Below are 21,352 nucleotides of genomic sequence, written 5' to 3' on the forward strand. Positions count from 1 at the left end.
GCCTTGGCGAACGCTGCGCTCGCAGGAGACGCGTGTCATCCGATCTCTCCCCCCTTCTGCTCGGATTATCTCCGTCGTAATTAAACTTTCATGATCGATCTACCCTGTCCCTGGACCGGACACTCGAACAGGACAGGTGTAAGGGTTGTCGCCTTCTATCTCGATGATCCGACTCTGCCTTCTCGGAGATACCGTATCTTACAGCTCGTTAGTCATCGCCGATCGATCGATCGTTCGAACGAAACGCCCTTTCGATTCCAGCCTCTTTTTCTCTCCAAGACGATTCTTATCCTTACAAAAGTCTGATAAATACGATCTTACGTAGTAATTCCTGCTCGAATATCTTCTCCGGACTCGATAACTTCGTGTCAATTTGATCTATCGATTTTATCAAACGTCTTTAAAACGGAGTCGATCGTTCGACGAACCCTCGAATCTTTAAATCTTTAAACTCGTCGATACTTTGTTTCTTCGATTTAGGATCGAACGATCCCTGAGATTCGATGTAAATCGGTTTAAATCGCGATCGCGAGGAACGATAGCCCCGAGTATCGGCGCGGAACTGGAGCAGAGGGTAACTGTGCAAGGTGTGCGCGGTGCAACCCGGTATTCAAGGTAACCATAAGGCGACCACCACCATCGGACACGCGGAGTGACAAGCACCACCACCACGACCGACACCGCCACCACCACCACCACCACTACCACCACCACCGCCGCCACCACCACCACCACCACCACCGCCACCACCACCACCACCACCACCGCCACCACCACCACCACCGCCACCACCACCACTATCAGCACCAACAGCAACCAGGAGCAGAGTCATCGAGAACACCGTGTGCCCAGGAAAGGTAGGAGAGCACCAGCGTGTCCGAGGGGTTAGCCGGTATGGGGAGTCAGACGGGAATACCGCGTGCACATGGGAATTTGAACGAGCGGGCAGAAAGTAAAGCGCGTTCGGTCGAGAGGAGGGCCCGCGATGGACTGGCCTCGCCAACCCAAGTCCTCCTACCTTTGGGATCAGGTCCCAGCCTCTACGATGTTACCTCTACGATCCTACCTCGCCTCTGTCGCTCTCTTTCTCGCTCTTTCTCTTTCTCTCTCTTTTACTCTAACTCCTGGCTACAACGTCCGGCTTTCTCTGTTTCTCTCCTCCGCTCTCACTTAACTTTCCTCCCTCTTGATACGCTCCCGTTCTTCGTCTTTCCTCTTCCTCTCTCCCTGTCCTTTCCCCCCCTCCCCACTTTAATCTTGCTCCTTCTCGTTCCGTCCCTGTTTCAGCGACCGTTCTCGCGGCCGTTTCGCCCGTACCCTCTCGCTTTGCTTTACTTTCAGAGTTACCTGTTGCCCAATGCACCGAACCCGTACGTCTATATTCGCCGGTCGCGTCAATTTCGCCTCTCGCTACCGTCCCGCCGCAACCACGGCTCTTCCAAACGGCCACGACCTTTTTGGCCATGCTACTCCAACCTCCTTTTCCCAAGTGTCGTCTCCCTTTTCGCGGTTTCATGGAATTGCCGAATGGCAGGATGAAAAATGGGTCGGAGCGGTTCACGGGTTTCGCGATGTGGAACGTGGAACGCGTTGATGGAAAGTTACGACTACATCGCGCGTCTTTACGCGTTCATGGGAAATTTGGAGCTGCATATGCACGTACAGAATGTATACGAAAGCGTATAAAACGTTCAGAGTGCGGTACTTGTAATGCTTGGTACGCGGGACTATTCTCTGCTTACATTCCGTTTTTCTAATTATCTTCGTAACGATACGAATTTCCAGAAATATCCGTTCACACGTTCGTTGTATTTATATTATAAAACACGCCATAGAATTAACGTAACGCTCGACCAATTGTCGTAGTTGAAGGATTTTAGAATTTTTATGTTTGTGTAATACATTTACAGGAGTCGCGTATTCCTACTACCGACGCCACTCGAAACAACGATGTTAGAACTGTTTCAGATAAATTCCACGATGTGTCACGAGATATTCATTCGCCATATGTCATGTTGTCGCGAGGCTGCAACACTCGGCATAAACGAGATATAATTCATTGCGCTGAATCGCAGGATCAATGAATTTCTAAACGCTGTTCCTTTTCTCGCATTAAGAATTGTTTTCCTCTTCGTAAATAGAATTCATCAAGCAGAGAGGAACGAATTGGATTCATTGCAACTCGCGCTTCGCACATTCCTCGAATCATTTCTATCCATTAAATTCAATCAACGAATAAACATAGATACTTCTGCGTTTCTAGTTTCGTTTTAGAAATACAAAGATTTTCTGATTAGATATCAATATCTGCGAAAAGACGAAAGAATAAAGGAGTTCGAAGCCACGAAAGCTGTAAATTATAATTAAATCGTCCAAGTTCGAATTTCTTTTTTATTCCGCGGGGAGAGAAATTTGTTTGAAAGTACGAACACCAAAAACGCGTTTCGTCGTTACAGTTTTGTAGAGGCAACAAATTTTCAGACAAACATCCGCTAAGGTTTTAATCAACTTCATCGAAGATAGATAGAAACTACAAGCCAGAAAACAAGTTCTAAATTCAATATACCGTCAATTTATTCGAAGATAATATATCATCGCAACTAAGTTATATCGAAGTATCTTAGCCATCGAGTAATACAAAAAGGAAAAAATCAACGATTATAAATTTATCGTGTTTCTCCCGTGTAATCTCCGAACTCATTTATTATTCGATCAATTAATAACTTATTAAATACGCACACGCAACATGGAGCGTGAAGTGGTTAAAGATCCAGTATTACGACATCCAGGTATATACAATGGTAACGTTCCGGTAACAATGCTACTGAAATATGTAGTACAAGATGGAAGGTTTTAAAATTCCACAGAACTGGCTCAAAGGCTTGAAACAACGAGTTTTAAGCATCGAAACAATACTCGGGCAGGATACCCGGCGCAGGAACAATGCGATTTCGTAGTCTCACGTTATTCAGATAGGAAACAAATACAACGTCGAATGAATCGGTAGCCCAGCGTTGGAATTACGCGGTGCTCCTAGCCCGACTCCATTTATCTTTACGCACGTTCGCGTGAACTTATGCCGCCGCCGCCACCGCACCAGGTATCCTAGTGTAAAATGCAAATATATATATAGCGTTCCACCTTAGATCGCCTATCGGCTTATTTATTACTTATTTCGCTCGGCGCTGTCCGATGCGGTATGCCGGAACTTATTAATCTCAGCGGATGTCTGTATTCGAGATGCGTACCGTCAATTTCCGACTCTACGCTCTTTCTCACGGACACGTTGTGTGTAACCTGTATACGTGGTGTCGAGATTAGCAGATAAGACGAGTTAAGTTATTAAAAATGTAGAGCGTTTTCGCGTTTATGGCTGGTGATTCCTCGCGAAGATGTAAGAAAGGAACATAGAAAAAAATTATTTCGAGAAAATTGACTTTTGAAATTTGTTCGATATATGGGAATCTGTGGCTAGTTGCCGACTAGGTACGAGTGGATAATCAGCTGGAGGTTATTTTACGCGCAAGAACAAGTGGAAAACGCGGAATAAAATTTGTCCACGTCTCGCGTTGTTTGATAAACCTTTGATAGTCACTGTATATCACAGATTATGTCACTATCCTGGCGCCATTTTTCCACCCCCTACACGTTCAAATTTACTGGCGGCGCACTGTTGTGCAACCAGTGAGAATGACCGATACGTATCCCCGCGTTAGTTTTCGATCGTATCGCCGCGCGCTCATGATTCATTTCGTGGGTGGATCGGGCGATCTACTCGTTCGACTTGATGTACGAGGGGTGTGCCTCGGTTCTCGATCCTGAACAGTGAACGTCCACGTAACTGAAAACGCTCGAGCCATTCGCTTGGACGGGGATCTCTCCGCGATCAGCATCGGGAACACAGATCGGCAACACGATCTTATCCGCCTTCGACTCGTCGTATATTCTCGTGGAACGATGAGAAACGACGAATTATTAACACGGGCACCCGAAATTGTCCGATATCGATCTTGGGTAGGTGAATCGATCTCAGATCGAGCGCGATGAATAGGAGGGGATTTATCAAAGTTAGAATTATAGCTAAAAGGGAAATTCGAAATTTACCTTGGTTCGATTTGAACGCATAGATATAAAATGCACGGTGAAAACGTACAGATATAAATCTAGACGAACGCTACAAAACATAAATATATCTACGCGCGCAACACACTTTTTAGCACTTTATCCTAGATATGGAATTGAAAGTGAATTTCTAACCTGCCACTCAGTTTTGCACGTACCTATATAAATCCTTAACCGAGATTCACTTGAAAGAACAAAAAGTTCTCCTCCAATCTCATCTAATGCGACTTTCCCCGCAGATTCAAACAGCATACAACTGCTAAGAAACGCAATAAACTTCTTGTTAACAAATTGCCCAATTCCTGCACGCAAGAACTATCGTAACTCTCGCAACTCGTACCATGTGCTGAATAAACATATCCTCGCCTAACGGCCGTAGCAATCAATCACACGACGTATCGCGAACAAGAAACGTACACTGTCGAATAAAACTTGAACGATAAACGGGTGAGAAACCGATTTAAAGGAGGCAAGAACGAGGCCAAAGAAGTCGATCGTACGCGAGAAAAACCGGCGACTTGAACGCCCGATGAGCAAGATCTACGGCACGCATCTCCGCGTAATTTGATTGAACTCGCCGATACGCGGTTCCAGAACTCGTAAGCAATAAAATCCCGGTTAAGTAATAGAAGCACGGCCCAGTTCCAGTAATAAACTGTTCACAGGGATTATAGTTGTCTTTTCGCGCAATATTCGTGCTCGTAAAACGCCACTGCTCCTCGCTATTAGGAAATTATTTTTCATCGGGACGTTCTCGTTCGTTTACTCGGACAAGCGAATCCGATAAGCGAATTTGCGCAAAAACTGTCGGACGGAACATGTTACGCGACTATATGACAACTTTTACGATCTTGAGGTATAGCACAGTATTAAAAGCGTGTTTTAATGTTCGATCGAATCGCTTTTCCTTCGAGTCTTTTTATTACGCGTATAATCGCGCGCAGTGGATAGAAAAAGCATAGAAAATTAGAAATTATTTGGATTTCTTAGACTTTGGATTATTCGGATGACAGCTGTTTGATCGACGAGCTAAGCACGTATAATTATATAGAAATTTTTGTTGGAGATTAATGCTCCGAGGATATCTATCTATCTATCAATCTATAAACCTTTTTCGTATTTACTCGTTTAATCACTTTCCGTGATACCGATATATTTGTTCGTTTAAAAGAAACGCGGCAAAACTGGAGAAATCGAGCGATCGTTTGGTTCGGCGTGTACGAGCGCGCGCGTCGAGAACAGTTCTAGATGTTTCGGTTTTAATATCTCCCGCGTATTTTACGAGCCAAGAAAAATTATATCTCGTACAGTCCATCTTTCTTGTCAAACCCTCAGTCTCTAAATTCCACAAACCCTAATCACGTAACAAGCTCCTATATCCGATACCTCGTAAAACGAAAACTATCCTAACACCGTTCATTCCCGGATCATTTCTAGATCCACTCCCCTCGAACACTCCCCTTTTTCAAGAATACATTTCCATAATTCATTCCACTCTCTGCATTCCCTTTAATATAAAGTATCCTATCCTCGTAGTTTACTATCATTCTACGCGATATTAACAATAATTTGTTCACCTGATCGAGAAAGAAACGAAACAAAAGCGTAGCAAGGGAGTGTCATAAGCGACATATTTATGTCCGATGGTCAGGTGAGCTCCGTAACAGTTCTCAGTCCAGTCGGCAATTTTCTTGTCGTTATAGTCGCGCGACATGCGAAGAAACGCGAACGGGAATTTTTATTCAAAACGAATGGACAAGTTCCCTTCGATTTTCCAGGAAACATGCCGCGTGTAGGTCCTGAATAAATTCGATTAATTGTATATCATTATTGGGTAATTGCATTCGCCATATGTTCATGGTTCTAAGGGGTTCCGTAGTCTTTCGTGAATTTTATTCTTACGCACACTCCGCGGTAATAGATATCGAATTGCGATCATCGCGATTATCCTTTGAAATTCAGCAAAACCGAAAAATTATTACGTTCGAAAATAGGTTACCTATTTTCATATCGATATGCCGGCGCGAAATTTTAAGCATCGCTTTCCTTATACACACAAATAATTTCATAACCTTTGTTTATACTGAAAATATGAATTACTCGGACGTAAAGTACATCGTAACTCTGTATTCAAGTTCTAAGTACGAACACTTTGGCGTTATAAACCAGTTTATACGATCTACGATACGAACAATTGCATCTGAGCGATCAAGCGAAGTATTCTTGGCAACAGACGCGTGAAATTCGTCGATAATCGGACGCAATAGGAGAGAGAAATTGAATTTTATCCGGCCATTCGGCAGTTTGATTGCCAGCACAAAGCCGATCGAGTACGTGCCGGGCGCCGCGATCACAGCTATTCCATCGTTTTATTGAAACGACTCGAACAAACGGCAGGAATCATGTCTGGCTGCACAGCCTGTCGCTTCGGACACTCGGCTCGCTTACACAGGATATCCCGTAATAGCTGCTACAACGATCGAATACAAGGCAATTCAATGTTAAACAATAATCGAAACATACGTACAAACTTTTTTTTTTTATAAAATTTGGTACGTTTTTACTTTTTCGGATGAGTCGTTTCAAAATTCAAAGTCAAAACCGTTTTCCCGTTTCCTCTTCTATAAGAATAAAATGAGATTGATAGATCTTTTAAGAAAAGCAAACAGGAACGCATTTTATTTCAGAAAACAAATAAATATATCTCATCTCGTTATTATATTCTTCTTGTGCGATCTTTAGTTCGACACTATACCGTGCAAAGAACGTGGTAAAATTCCTTGTGCATTTTCATTGAAAATTAGCTCGTCCATAGTCCAATACGATATACCACATCCTGATACACAAAATATATCGGAACATAAATCACAGGAATATTAGAACCAGAATTTCAAAGAATCTCTAGCATGTTCGCGTGAACAATGGTTCGCAAAGGTGGAACCATCGCTACTTTCTCGACCAACAACACCAACGGTAAAAAGAGAAGAAGTGCTAAAATCAACACGTAGGAAATGATTCACGGATGCTTCTCTATCGCAAGAATCATCGGAACATACTGCAACGCATCCAACGCGAGTGTTATCGTTCCACGCGATAAGAGGCCTCGGTCCGTCCGAGCTCTCGGGACCGGAAGTCGCGCGTTACGCAATTCTCTGGCTCTGTTTGCACAGGACCGGAGAAGAAGATCTCGCGTGCAACGCGAACACATTGTAGATTTCCCGTTTTATATTCGCGCGTGCGCGCGCGACGATTCTTCTCGATTCTCTCCGCGGTTCGCCTTTTCCTCGCGACCATCGTAAAAGCGTTTACTGCCCGCCGTGAATTTTTGGCAGCGCGGATTTCACGTGGCGACGCCTTAATGGGACGTCATTAGCTTTATGATATCGCGTTATTTATATCGCGAGCCAGCGGTCGCGATTTTATGGAGAACCAAGCGTAATAATGCTGTCGCCTGAAATTCGCGCACGGGTGTATAAGGCCGTCCGAAAATTTGTTTTATTCATCGATGTGGTTTAGGTGGTTGTAAATCGACCATCGATGGCTGACCGTGACTGTTCAGTAACACTTTACGGTGCTAATTCGTTGCTATTGTAGTAACTCGCGTCCTTCTTTCTGGTACAGTTTGTCGAGAGTATTAGAGGAAGGCGAAGCTTGTATTTGGATTGGTACCGTGGATGTTGTCGCGCGGAGAATAGAATTCATCGAATCCTATTTAAGGAGTAGAAACGATAAGAAAAAGGAAATTATCTTATCGTCAAGTACGATATAATTGTACGTAAATACTGAAAGTTTTTACATAACGTGAGAAGAGCGACATACGCTGTTGCGACGTTAGAGCAATACCTATCGCGATTTGATATCGACGTTTACCGGAATATTATAGAGCATTATCGTAATAAGACTGCGATATTACAGAGTAGGACTGTGTTATTAGTTAACCCTTTCGCAACGGCAACTTTGACGAATAGCCATTGTAGTATACGACTATGCGTTTGACGTACGAACAATAGAGCTACGATAACACATGGAACAGAACTAAATCTAACGAGTGTCGATAACATAGCGATCGAATACATATATAACGGACGATAACTACTAGTCGATGCTATTATTCAGGATCCATTCGATCGCTCCGCGTCAAAGACGATTAAAACGGTTGAAATTCTTTTCGTTCCCAGCTACTCAGCAATTCAAAGCGTTACAAGAAGACGCGTCAACCTTTTCATAATCGTTATACGTACACGGATTATACATCATTATTTATGCTTCGCGATCTGATCTATCTAAAACCGCGTTACTTGTGACTTTTATGGAATTGCACAATTCCGCAAACAATATATAGTTTAGATGCGCATGCGAATTGACTAAAAATTCCTAAGAGAAAATAGGTTTGCATCGAGATTAAATCTCAATTAGACGCGTTGTATTTTACGAGACCAGTTATACGAGGACTTAATGAATATACTCTACACTATGATTATCTAGTCATCGGCACTTGATCATAGTGCTTCGAGTTTTCAATGAAGTTTAGCAAACACATGCGCTTAACAGACTACGGTATCAATCTTATTAGCTAAACGTTATTAGAAAATGCCAGATATTGATATTATAAATAAGAAATCGACGCTATCGAATCGATAGCGCTAAAACCACTGATATCACGAAGAAAGTATCGCGATTAAAATTTTTACCATTGTAAATTATTATTAAAAAATTGTACAACGAGATCGTGTCAAATCGTTATTATTTTCCCAATAAGGGGATTTTTTTTTCAAGCAGCGATATCTGCTATCAAAATCACTCTCGCTCGTTCCTCCTATGCTTTACATATTCCACTTTGATTCCACGTAATCTATATCGTTCTTATACACGCTTACAGAGGAACGAGGTAAAACAGTTCAGGTATAAAGTGTGAAGAAGAACGCGTTTACGAGGTTGGGTTCAGGCACTCCCTTAAATAACTTATTTCACCTTCTCTAATTCGGCTCCTATGATGCCTTTAGATCCTTCAATCCATTCTACGCATTTTACGATTACGACATGGTTTTAACGGACGAATCGTTAAAATTCTCTGAAAAGGTCCACCAAAGGTAGTGAAATACTCTTTCGTTTTCCTGACACTGAGTCAGCAGAGTTCTTCGTCTTTGGCATAGATCGAACACGTTACGAGACCTCTGTCTCCTTTATTTTTCTTATGTACGGGCTTGTGATATATTTAAACAGCGATCGTTGTTATATACGAGTCATCGCCGTTATTTGTTTTATTTCTACGACGAGACCGAGAGACGCGGAATAAGCACGAAAGAGAAAAAGAAGACAAATTATAAGCTTCGATCGACGTTTCTACGCGTGAATCGTTTTAGATCCCAATTTGTTTGTGCCGTTTCGATCTCGGTGAAGCCGGTTGATCCAGGTTCCACTGTATTAAAGGAATCGTTGTATACAGCGAACGCGAGCCGTTACGAGCCGATGATTCGAGAGATAGGAGCTTTACGACGATGCTGATCATTGTTCCATCACGAAATTAAGTCGGAATGCGTTGTCAGTTGACGCGACAGGCGGATATGACAGCGCCTTTATTCAGGCACGTGTGAGGTAAACCGAGCAGAGCGGTGATTTAATCGGCGAAACAAAAGTGACGGAACTTGGTCCTTTCCATCGTGCATTTTCGTCGTTCGACCATCGCAATACGTCGCCAGTAAGTTGATAACGTATATTTATTATCCCGATAAAGTATTTTAATACGCTGTACGTTATTGGAACGTACAACGCGAAGCTCGTCGTAAAAAAGCTTTGTTGCCAGTTAGGGTACCTTTTTCGAATTCAATAGATATATTACAGCGAACACACTAACGTAGGTAGTTTGACCATGATTATGTTTTCTAGTTGAAAAGGATCTATCTCGCATGCGACAAAGATATTCAGCGAGAATACAGATTATACGGCGCTATTCTAATGCAAATTCTATAAGCTCGTAGTTAACACCGTTGGAAGCTTCCAGGTGTGAACCACGTCCTTTTTCGAACAGTGTTTTGACGTTTGGGATCGCGTCTAGCTTTGTTAGAGATTTAAAACTACGTTCTTAAATTTGATAAATACAACTTCAATTTTCTTTCTTTCGTTACAATGTCTACCATTGAAACGATTAATCGATCAATAACGTTTAGAAAGATTCGTATCGGCTACTAAAAAATGCTTTTAAGAAAGGAAAAGAAAGAATAGATCGTAAAATTAACTTGAAACAATTTTAAAGATAAGTAAATACCTTAAGAATATTTCTAATAAAACCAAACTATAACGGGTAAATTACTACGTACGAACTTGATCTTTCTAAACTTAAAGTCAACGACTAAATAACGATATACGTAAAATTTGGCAATAAAACGAAAACTTGTACGAAGAAGTTTATTCTATCCTATATAAACGATTTTTTAACAAAAAGAAAAGAAAAGCAATCTCAGGCATTAAACTTACGGAACTTTGAAACTGTACAGCGTTCACGCTCTGCCCTCCTGCCCCCTGCCCCCCACACACATACACATCCCGCATTATCGTTTACAAAAGACGCTCAGGATTCGAACCTAAAAAGCTGCTCCCGTAGAAAGCGGAGAAAAAAGAAGGAAAAAATAAGTATCCAGCCTGTGTAGCTGTTGGAGTATCGCGTATCACACGAACCCTACCCTTGTTTCTCTATTATGTCCGTCTTTTCACACAATTTCGATGTTACTCCCCGCCCCCTTGACCCGTTCCTCTTTCCCGCACGCTACCGCATTTCTCCCAGCGGCTAACATTCCACCGGCGATTCCTTTCTCCGCGTTTCTATTAGCGGTTTGTATTTCGAGCAGATGTTTCGCCGACACAATGGCCGCTACACGGGTTAGCCAGTTTCAGCCTCGTAACGGCATTGTTGCGTCGTGATATAAAAGATCGGGTCCACGACCCTCGAGCCTTCTCGACACCCCGAAGAAAACGTGTTTATACACGGCGTTACGAACGAATCACCTGCGGCACACCGAATCGATCCCCGTTGGAGGTGAAAGGACCTCGAACACAGAGCTTAATCCGACCGGGTAATCGGAGCTGATTTCCGAATGTTTAATTGCCAGAGAATGGACGAAGCTGGGTGGCTTTGTTATTCCATTCGATCGTACGCGTTGAAATACTAGCGCGAAAATTTAGAGAAAATGTGTTTGCTTTAATAATAGGATTGTTGGAATTATTAAAACGGTCAATTCGCGATAGAATATTTTTTAGTTGTTCATAAAAAAATGTACAGTAACTTTTGGAACTTTGTACGGTTCTCATAAAATTATTTTCCATTTTTTTTATTTCAGAGTGCGAAACGTTACGCGTTTAACAAATTAATATTCGGCGTAATCTAACTCACCAAAATGTTCGAAAGCCTCTAACACGACGCAATGATATTGAAACAAAGTAGTAATAATCGTTGTGCTTAATTTTATCATGAAACTTAATATACCTCTTCTTTCTTTTCCGGCCAATAAATTATCTCAAGGAACATCCCATCGCGTAAAAACCGTTGCGAATCGGCGACAGCATCGGAGGCCAAGAGAATTCGCGAGCAACCCACCCGGAAATATGATCGTGGCCGATGGTATCGGCGCATATCCGGTCGCGATCGTGCGACTGTAACTTCCAGCGATGTGGCGGCGCAGATGCGAAACAAACGCGGAGAAAAAGAGAAAGATAGGAAGAAGAAACGAAGGGTGAAAGAGAGTTTGACCGCACCGTTAGTCATTGGCTGCTAACACGGCAAAACCAACTCCTTTCCAGCGTGGGTCGTACGAGTATTTAATAGGAAGCAACGAGCAACAGGTCCAACCGAGAGTCGCTTGGGTTACGCCCATTCGAACGCGTTCTCGGTCTTGGAACCGCTATTTTCTCTTTATCGGCGTGGCTTTTCTCCCTTCTACGAGCAGACCAGCGACTAGACGGAAGCCAACGTTTCGATTTGCCGTCAGAAATTGGCACAAGAGGTTTATCGACTTGTATCGTCGAGCAACTAAGACGCTTCTTTAAAGAATCTCGATCTCGTAAAAGGAGAAACGTCCGTAATGTCGCCTCTATAGTCTGCCTCTTTCTAACTTGCTGATTCTGCTGACGATAAAATCTACGTAGATTCAAAGAGATTACGCGTACGAATTCCTATTTACGTACATAGGAATTTCATCGACCATTTCAACGAATAAAGCGATTTTTTTTTTTTGTCATAAAAGAAGAAAAGACTTTCTTAGTTACCTGATAATTTAGGTATATTCTATCGCGTTCGTTTCGCTTGAAGATACTATACGCGATACATTATACGAAATATTATGTATCGAATGGCGTGGATATATTCTGCGAGTATATAAAAATTTATATGAAAAAATGTGATACAAGCGCGATTTGTTGCAATACGTTATATAATGCGTTATAAATTAAACGTTTTAAGCATAATATTGTAAGGACAACGATGAAATAAAGTAGCGAATCCATCATTTCTTGAACGTATAATCCGTCTTACAATTAGTTAGAAATACAGATCATATATCTATGAACAGTCTTGTATAATTAGCAGTATCGTATACTATAATCTTATTTATTCTTCAGAAGCAAGATACGCAGGTGCCATTGAAAATTAATGCCACTTATAACCAGGACAATGGACCGGCGGTCCCTACAATTTATTTAAGTGCTATTTCCTAAGGAAAACACTCGGCTCACGGGTAACCTAGGCCTGCGAGTCGTAGGATTCTGTTATCTGTCAGCAGTTGTAAATGGGCTTCCACGAAATTAAAGGCTGTCCACGTCAGACTTCTTCGTATTTAACCAAATTGCTCCAACACTGAACTACTTTAACTTTCGAAAATTTTGATCTACAGACTACGGCAAGCGTTCGTTTCTAATTGCGTACGTACTATAATTATAACTACATTTGCCTTCGATAATTTAACTTCACTGCGGAATCATCATTAAATTGCTGTCAAAATTAATAGGTTAGATTTGTAGCTACGTATTATTAAAATTTATACTACGTAAACGTTTCGACAAATTTGTTTTCTTCGATGAAAAAAAGAAGACAAGCAATCGGAAGTTGAAGATGTTTTATCTTTATCATCGATCTCCATAAATAGAAAACAATCTTGCAAGTTTATATAAAATCACGTTAATATCGATATTCGTTAGTAATGGAATTAAGAGGATATACTTAACCACATTCCCAACCGCATTAGGATATTTTAATGGAATCAAAGACGGTTAAAGACAAACGAGATAAAAATATTCAATTTCACCTATCCATCTATCTATCTCGATATATGATTATATCGCGAATTTGCATAAAAATGTGCGGTCTAGCCACGATACGTTAAAAGAAGTCAAAACTCTACCTATCTGTCTATCTGATCTCCCTGTTTCCATTCACAAATTCATCCCTCTCCCACCAAGCGAGTACCTTGTACGTTGTACGTTGGTTTTCCTAGCTTCCGCCGAGCAGAAACAGCGGGGTATAGTAATTCGTGCAGAGAGAGGCCGAACAGTGCGGTAGGTGCCCTCTCGCGAGACGAAACCAATTTTCCACGAGGCGCGATCACGTCGCTCGTTGTTTTTATCGTTACCTTGCTCTGTCTCTTCTTCCCGCTTGGGAACGCGAAGAACGAGCATCCACGCGAGGTCCACTGGACGATGGAAGATGACTCGGGCAAGAAGAGAGAAGAAGGGAAGAAATTTTAAGGAGCGAACGAAACGGAGTCCCGGTGATGGGCTCTCCGGGGATCTCTTTAAAGTGCCGCGGCCTTTCGATAATTAGAGGGCAGCCATTGTTACACCCGGCTTCGAGGAGTGCTGGCGACCAAAGTGAGAAAGGAACGAAAAGAGGGTGGGGACGATGGAAGAGGACCAGCCTCGCAGACGGCGAAACGAGCACGCTGCTTCTCTCTTTTTCTCATTTTCGCTCTTTCCTACTTTCTTACTCGTTTTCTCTCGTCCCTTCTCTGTCTGTCTTTTTTCCTTGGTCAATGCGTTCGCGGAGCCTCCGCTTCGAGAAAAAAAAATCGCCCCTACCCACGGAAATACGTGATTTTTAAGGGCCGCCACGCGATACCACGCCGTCCCGAGTAAAAGAAAGATCGTGAGAACCGCAGGAAACTGGGAACGCCGCTACGCGTAAATCGACCGCCTCGATTCTAATTTTTCGGTAATGGAAGGCAAAGTATCGAAGGCAAACAAATTTCCGATCTCTCCATCGTTTAAGAGAAAATTTCGTCCTACGTTTGGTTTCTTTTTTACGAGGCGCACTTTACATCAGCGTTCGCTTCGTCTTAACCGTTGCGTATTTTCAATTCTTCCGGTACCGTAATCGTTGTTGGTCATCTAGTTCGAGCTTAGTCGTCCCATTTTTCAAACGATTTTCGAGATTTTATCAACGTTTCGATCAATTCGAGATGTACGATTCGAACAAAATCACGGTAAAAGCTAAAGCCATCGCTAGAATACGTATAAAAAAAAACAAGTACTCGATGACTCGTGAATATTACCTACATCTCCGACCTAACGCATCAAACAAGTGGAAAAACACAGCCTGCCCCGGTATTCTTAACAGGCACTCTCGTCCCATTTACGACTTCTCCGACTCGAAAACCCGGTACAGAGGCCTTATTCCTTCGGCCGGAGGTCGAACAATCGCGAAACCACTCGTTCAGCTAGCAATTACGTTTAATCTGTACGCCGACTGAATTATCGAACTCCGGCGGAGAACGCAAGAACCGTCTTTACTGAATCTCCGCGGTCGTAATTAAATTATCGGGCGGCGTTCGCAGGAAAGCATCGATTAGCCATTAGAAACGGAACTTACCCGAGTAACAAGCGGCCGATCCCCTTCATCGTCGCTGAATCGAGCTACCTAAGGACTGCCGTTTCCCATCTTGCGTCTGAAAAACTGGCAACCGGTCGCGAAAGCGGATCTTTCCCTCGATCTCCCGCGCACTGGCTTCCTTCTTTCAGATCCACGATCGGTCACACGAACGAGTAATTACGCGCGATCCGCGTTTTCATAAATCATCGAGCGCAACCCGATAAAACCGGCAACGCTTTCTCCGCGACGAAAGAATGCCGTCGATCGAGCCACGAGATTTTGCGACGCGCTCTGGATCCTTTGGATCCTTAAATGACGCGGTAGCGATGTTCAACGGCGGACGGAATCGGCATTTGATAATGACAACTTCTGTTTCTTTGAACTGGAACAACGCTGCAAGAGTTTGGTATGCACGCGAAGGAATTTGGACGAGCCTTCTTCTTCCAACTTACAACTCTTTTTACGCTTGGTGTAATTGTTTAGAATTTTGTTCGGAAGAAACGATTCGCGTTATCGTTGCGAACAACACGTAGGTTTTTGCTCCTTGGTCGAATTTCTGGCGAATTTGCGTCGACGATCGCCCGATCGAGTTTCGAGAATGCTGGGATTAATCGGTCTTCGTCTTATTCTGTTTCTCGGAGCGACGATTCTTCGGGTGTCTTGCGGTAAATTTGCGTTGACGACCGGTCTCATCGAGTTTTCAGAATGCCGAGATGCGTGGGTCAAAGGTTCTTTTCTTCTCGTCGTCCTTGATATTAACCAACTTTTTGGTATTACCGACGATCGATAAATTTCGAAAAATATCGAAAAATTGACAACGCTTTAAATTTTGGTTTCTGTAAATGTCTTCGTATCGATATCCGTATACTCTGGGAGTCTTAAAAATTTTATCGAGACGGTCGCTAGGCATAGTCTTTCTTCTTCCAAGTTCGTCGGAATTATCATCGTATATTCTCGTTCCAAAAATGTTTCTAAAATATTTACCAAATATCTTTTTTCTCGCGATCGTTTTACCAGTATACACGCTATTAAAGCTCGCACCGCACTCTCTTGAAATGGTTATGAAGAAGTCGATGATTGCCTTTCAAACGAGTTATCGTTAAAACTCGTCCTTAAAAAGTTTCTCCCCTTTGAATTCTTCTTAAAATCGCGCGAAGAAGCTACCGAGTGCGTGATCGATGTTCGAGGGATCTAAGTAAGCTCTTCTTCTTTCGTACTCCTTAAAAGCGTACCGCGGCAGTCGTTCACCGCACGATAGACATTTCAGGGATCTAACATTAAAGTACATGAGTTTCTTGCTTTTAATTGCTTCGCTTCGAGGAAGAAGTTGTCGAGCGCGATCTAATCGACTTTGAAAGACGTTTGAATCTCTTTGCTTTAACTGCATTCAGGATTGCTTCGCAGAAACTAGCGATTGACTTCGAAGTCGCAGAAACTATTAGGTCGCGATTTACAATATCCACGCTGATCTTTTCCAACGTCCTCTTAATAGCGAATTCGCTCTTTTCCTTTCCCAGTTGTCACTAAAATTCCAAAAGTGACCAAAGGTAGATAACTTTTACAAACATATTCCGACCTTTTCTTAGATCTTATCTCTGAAGGTTGTTCGACGTCGCGCCATTTAACTTGCAAACTTCGCTCCAAATTCGAAGCAAAAATTTGTAATATATTTCAATTTGCAATTTACCTCGAGAACTGTCCACAGGCTCGAGTTCAAAATCTAAACTTCCTGCAACCATGCTAAGAGCACCATCAACACTGAAACGTCTCGCTTATTAAAAAATTCCTTATTTTTTTTTCGAGCCAATCGCGTTTGAAATTACGTTGGAAACGCGAGAACAAACGTCCAGACACGCGATGTTCGCGTTCGAAAGCGAAAATCACTAAAGACCAGAGAGCGAATGTATTCGCGTTTAATTAATGTTCGGTTCGATCTAGAAGCGTGAGTCACGAGATAAATCGTGCTGACTTTTCAAGTAACCGGTGGTTACAAGCCGACAGCCGGCCGATTACTACAATTTACCAAAGTTCTTGCACTCCTCTTTTGCCCCTGTTTCCAAGCAAGGGTTAAGAGTGGAACGAATAAATAGCCGTCTCGTTCTGTAGCGGCAACAGACGTTACACTTTAAGACATTGAAGCATCACGACGACTTGGCTCTTCCATCCTCTTAACCGAGATATCATTATCTAGAATCAAACCACTTCATCCCGGAATAGCTTCATCATCTCGCCACCTTTTTCGCGAGAAATTGTTAAAGATCGACGTTGAATCTGTCGATTTGCGTATTAAAGTGTAACGATAGCTCGTGAAATTGGCTTTTTACACTCGTTGTAGATTATGATTTTAACCTAACTGCGATCGTTCTGGCATCCTATAGGTTGTTAAATCTCAGACTGGTTTGCTTTCATTCAACGTCTGTTTCCACGATACCTCGATTCTCTTTTTAACGGCTTCGCTTAATCAGATCGATATTTCTATGATTCACTTTTGTTTATTTCAATGTTTTACTTACGACGCGAATTACTTTGATTTTCCTGTTATTTGCGCGAGCTATTACCTTTAGCTTTAATACGTCGAATAATTAGCTCGAGAATTTGATAAAAATTCTGCTGCCACGGAAACGTTATTAAACGTTATTCTTTCCAAAGATAAAAGCGTTTTAAAAGCTCTACGGGATTCCAAAGTTCGGCTATATTACGTACGGTCTTCGGTCATTAATACTGGATCGTTTGAATTATTCAGTCGAGTCGAGATTATTTCGAGAAAATTTCACAACGAAACTGCTCGTTTTAAAAATAAAACCGATCGATGGTCTCTGAAATTCAACTTTCTCACTCGCGTTTATCAGCTTTCGATCGCGGATTGTCCGACAAAAATTACCAATTCGCAAAGAAATGTTTCAACGTCGTTTCTCGCAAGATCTCCAAAATTCTCAGCTTTCTTACGATTATCGGCTTTCGATCGTGAATCGTTCAGCTCGGATTTTACTCAAAAAGATTCAAAAAGTCGTCGTTCCCTTCGAAAGATCTTGCTACGACTCCGGAACAACGATTCCTCCAATCACAACGATTTCTTCGATCCCAATCGTCACTGTTTTCCTCCGTACCGACTCTCCAGCACTTTGACGCACCAAATCTCACTCACTCTCCGATATTCGTCTCAAAAACGGACCATCTACACCACCACTAAAGATCGATTATCTTCGCTCGTCGATTATACGAACAATCACCGTCAACCGCTCGATAACCCCCGCAAGGTTCCTCCAACTTCCTCAAAGACCCCGTTAAACAGTGCCCGATCCGTCATCGCGCGCTTCAGTCGCTCGCAGACTCTTGAAACGACGGTCTCCGACCATCTCGTTGATCCACCGACTCGCAACGAGTTCACGAAGAAGCCGCGTTTATCGCGAGGGATTCCTCAATGAGAAATTAAGTGAAACTCGCGTCTGGGATCAGACCTTGGTTCGTTTCGAGTCGGATGATAATTGGCCCGGTACGGTAGCCACCGTTTCTTTGATAACAGGTTCTCCGGTTTCGGTGTTCTCCGTGTTCCGGGCCGCGTATCGCGCATGCGTTCGTCCTTTCGCGTCTACTCCACGGCGAGGAGGTCGTAAAGATAATGCCCACATGCCAGCCGGCAAACAGACCAGAACGGAAAATTTAGTCATCTCTCTCTCTCTCTCTCTCTCTCCCTCCCTCCCTCCCTCCTCTCTCTATACACCCCCGCTCAAAAGTATCGGGACAATTTATTAATAAATTATTATATTTGCCTCAAAATTGGAAAAGATCAAGGAATTATCCTTTTCGACTCTTTTGCTCTGGTTTTTATCCTTTTGCTTCTTTTAAGAAATCGATAACGCTAGACTAGACACGCGAGTAGAAGAAATATGAAAGTTGCGCGGAAATTTAAATGTTTGGAACGTAAAGTACCGATAAATGCCATTTAACGTTCTGCGACTATCGTCACAGCTGAAAATAATTCGCTGCTGCGTTAGAAGAAGATGGAAACCGGCAAAGGGCGATCCAGGGGACTAAAAATGGAAAAGCAGAAAAATAATATTTGACCGTTGTTTCCTAAGAATCGTTCGATAGTTACACGCGCGAAAAACTGCGATTTCCGCTACCGTGACTGAGCGAGATTATGTTGGTTGTCGTTGCGATTATATCGTCCAAGGAAAAACCAGTTCTTCGAGAAAGTATTCGTTACATTCGTAGAAACTTTAACATTCGCGTATTTCGTACGACGCATCTTGCCCTAGGACTTTTGAGCAGGAGTGTACATCCGTATATTGGGAACGAGCGATCGTTCGCAACGATTAATTCCTTTCGTTAATTTCGGTCGGGTTGCCGCGTTTGATCGACCCGCAACATCATGTGGGCCCTGAAACCATCCCGTTGCAGCTCTCAACAAACCACCATCATCGTGATTTTACCTTTTGAAACGGTCTCGTCGGTTTCTTGGTTTCGTTGAAACGCGATTAGCTCGGTTCACGTGATCCCGTTTGTTTGCGCGTGTGCGATCGTTTATCGCGCAGATTCGCGTTCAACGCGGCACGATTCAATTTCGTCGGGCAATTACCGCGACCACGAGCGAGCCTTCCGCTATGATTTTTGCCAGCGAACCCAACTCGAGCTGGTTTTCTCTTTTTCTTTCCAGAGATCACTCGATCCGTTTCGTGCGGCTCGTTCGCCGGATTTTTCTTCCGGGTCGACAATTTGCTTTTTATCGAACGTTTTGTCAATCGGTTTGTCGAGGTTTGAGAGAGGTGTCTCGAGAATTATTCGAAGCGTGATTAAGCGTGCCGGAATTTCAAAGAGTTTTCCTCGAGATCGAACAACGAAAACGAGTTGTACGCTCGATAGGAATTTGTTTATACTCACGCGTATATAAAATAGTTTGAAAGAAAGCAACTTGTATCATCTTAAACTTCAAATATTTTCCTAACATATTTCGCCGATAACAAGAGGAACTCGTGATAAGGGTAAAAAGCGAAACGATATCTCCGATATACCCTTGTGTACGTTGGCGAAAGAGCGTAACGTGCTAGAGATGTTACTCGACTTTGGTGGTGTTAACAACACATTATAGAAGAATCTGAAGCATTCGTGGGGTTTGTGCTCTAACTCATAAAATTGATCGTGAAAATTCTCGTGTCGTCGAGTTATCATTTAAGAACCATTAACTATTTAACGATTATAGCTAAACGATCGTTGGCTAAGATTACAAATTATACGTACATGTTCCATCTAAATCCTGTAGCGCGTTTCGTTCTATCTAGAAAATACGGTGAATTCAGAACAGCAAGATAATAAAAGAGTTCAGGACACTCTGTATATGGGTTCACAGTCGTAAAAAGGTTAAAACGTTCCTTTCGAACTTATCTAAAGAGCGATATATTTGAAATATCGAAAACACGTTACGAAAATACCTAACTTCTTAGTACATCCAGTTATAAAATTTCTAATTCGTAATATGTTTCGCTCGTATTGTAGCTTTAACGAAAAAAAAAAAAAAGCAAAAGACGTATTTCGAAGTAAATCTTTCCAACAAAGAAACATAATCATTAACGCGTTCGTACTCTTGTTATCGAGTTTTTAAAAGCCAACGGATTAAAGCGAGACTTTACATGACTTTTTTAAACATCTATCACGCTTATCGGATATCACAACGTTCGTGTTACGCTCGATTTGTAAATCGAATTTTCCGAAATTTAATTAATACTCTGCGATGTAGGCGAACACGCAAGTTAGTATAGAGCGTAGCTAGCGGAGTGGAAAGCGCGTTTAGTCTCGTATAAATCAAATCGTTCCGTGGCACGGCAGTGTAATTAGCGGCTCATTAACGAAGTTAATTTATTGGCCTACTTGTCGCAAAGTGATTCGATACCAGTTTGATCGCTTCGTAATTATTCGAATGGAACGGTTTTCGTTTTTCTAATTTCGACACCGGTTCCTCCCCGACAATTTAGTTATGCAAAACAATTCGCAGAGAGACCCCGATCGATTTCCTAACCAGTTTTCTATCGGCGTTCCGACCGATCGAAAATTGAATCGTTTACGCAAAGTTCGGCTGTTCGTCGAACAGATTTGATCACTTGGTAACAAAAACGATCTAGCGTCTCGATTGTTGCCTTCTTCGAATTTTTGTGTCGCAATTTCCGCCTTGTTTTAACAAACGGAAAGATTTTGGTCGTTTGAAGAAAAATCCTGTCACGCGTTTGAGACGAAGAATCGTGAATCGTCGATCTGTCTTTTAGAAACAGAATTATTCGAACATACTGCAACGTTAGAACCGAGGCTGTAAAATCAAATTTAAGAATTCCATTAAACAGCCATATAACGTCAACCCCGGGGAATTAACAAATCCCATGTAACCCT

At 42.4% G+C, this 21,352-nt stretch overlaps 1 protein-coding gene across 6 annotated transcripts in view; it reads right to left on the reverse strand.

The window, feature by feature from the left end:
• The window catches only part of LOC132912913 (protein Wnt-7b), a 121,059-nt gene that overhangs the window by 91,280 nt on the left and 8,427 nt on the right, over positions 1-21,352 (reverse strand). The window contains exon 1 of one of the 6 annotated variants that reach the window (XM_060970743.1): positions 14,975-15,597. The exons of 4 other annotated variants lie outside the window; for them this stretch is intronic. In XM_060970743.1, the coding sequence (XP_060826726.1) occupies positions 14,975-15,003 (29 nt within the window). In that variant the 5' untranslated portion in view covers positions 15,004-15,597. Of the gene's footprint in view, positions 1-14,974; positions 15,598-21,352 lie in introns of those variants that run through there. One more of the 6 variants, XM_060970742.1, reaches the window with a different exon arrangement.

The sequence above is a fragment of the Bombus pascuorum genome, chromosome 12, assembly GCF_905332965.1.
Source record: "Bombus pascuorum chromosome 12, iyBomPasc1.1, whole genome shotgun sequence".
NCBI lineage: Eukaryota > Metazoa > Arthropoda > Insecta > Hymenoptera > Apidae > Bombus > Bombus pascuorum.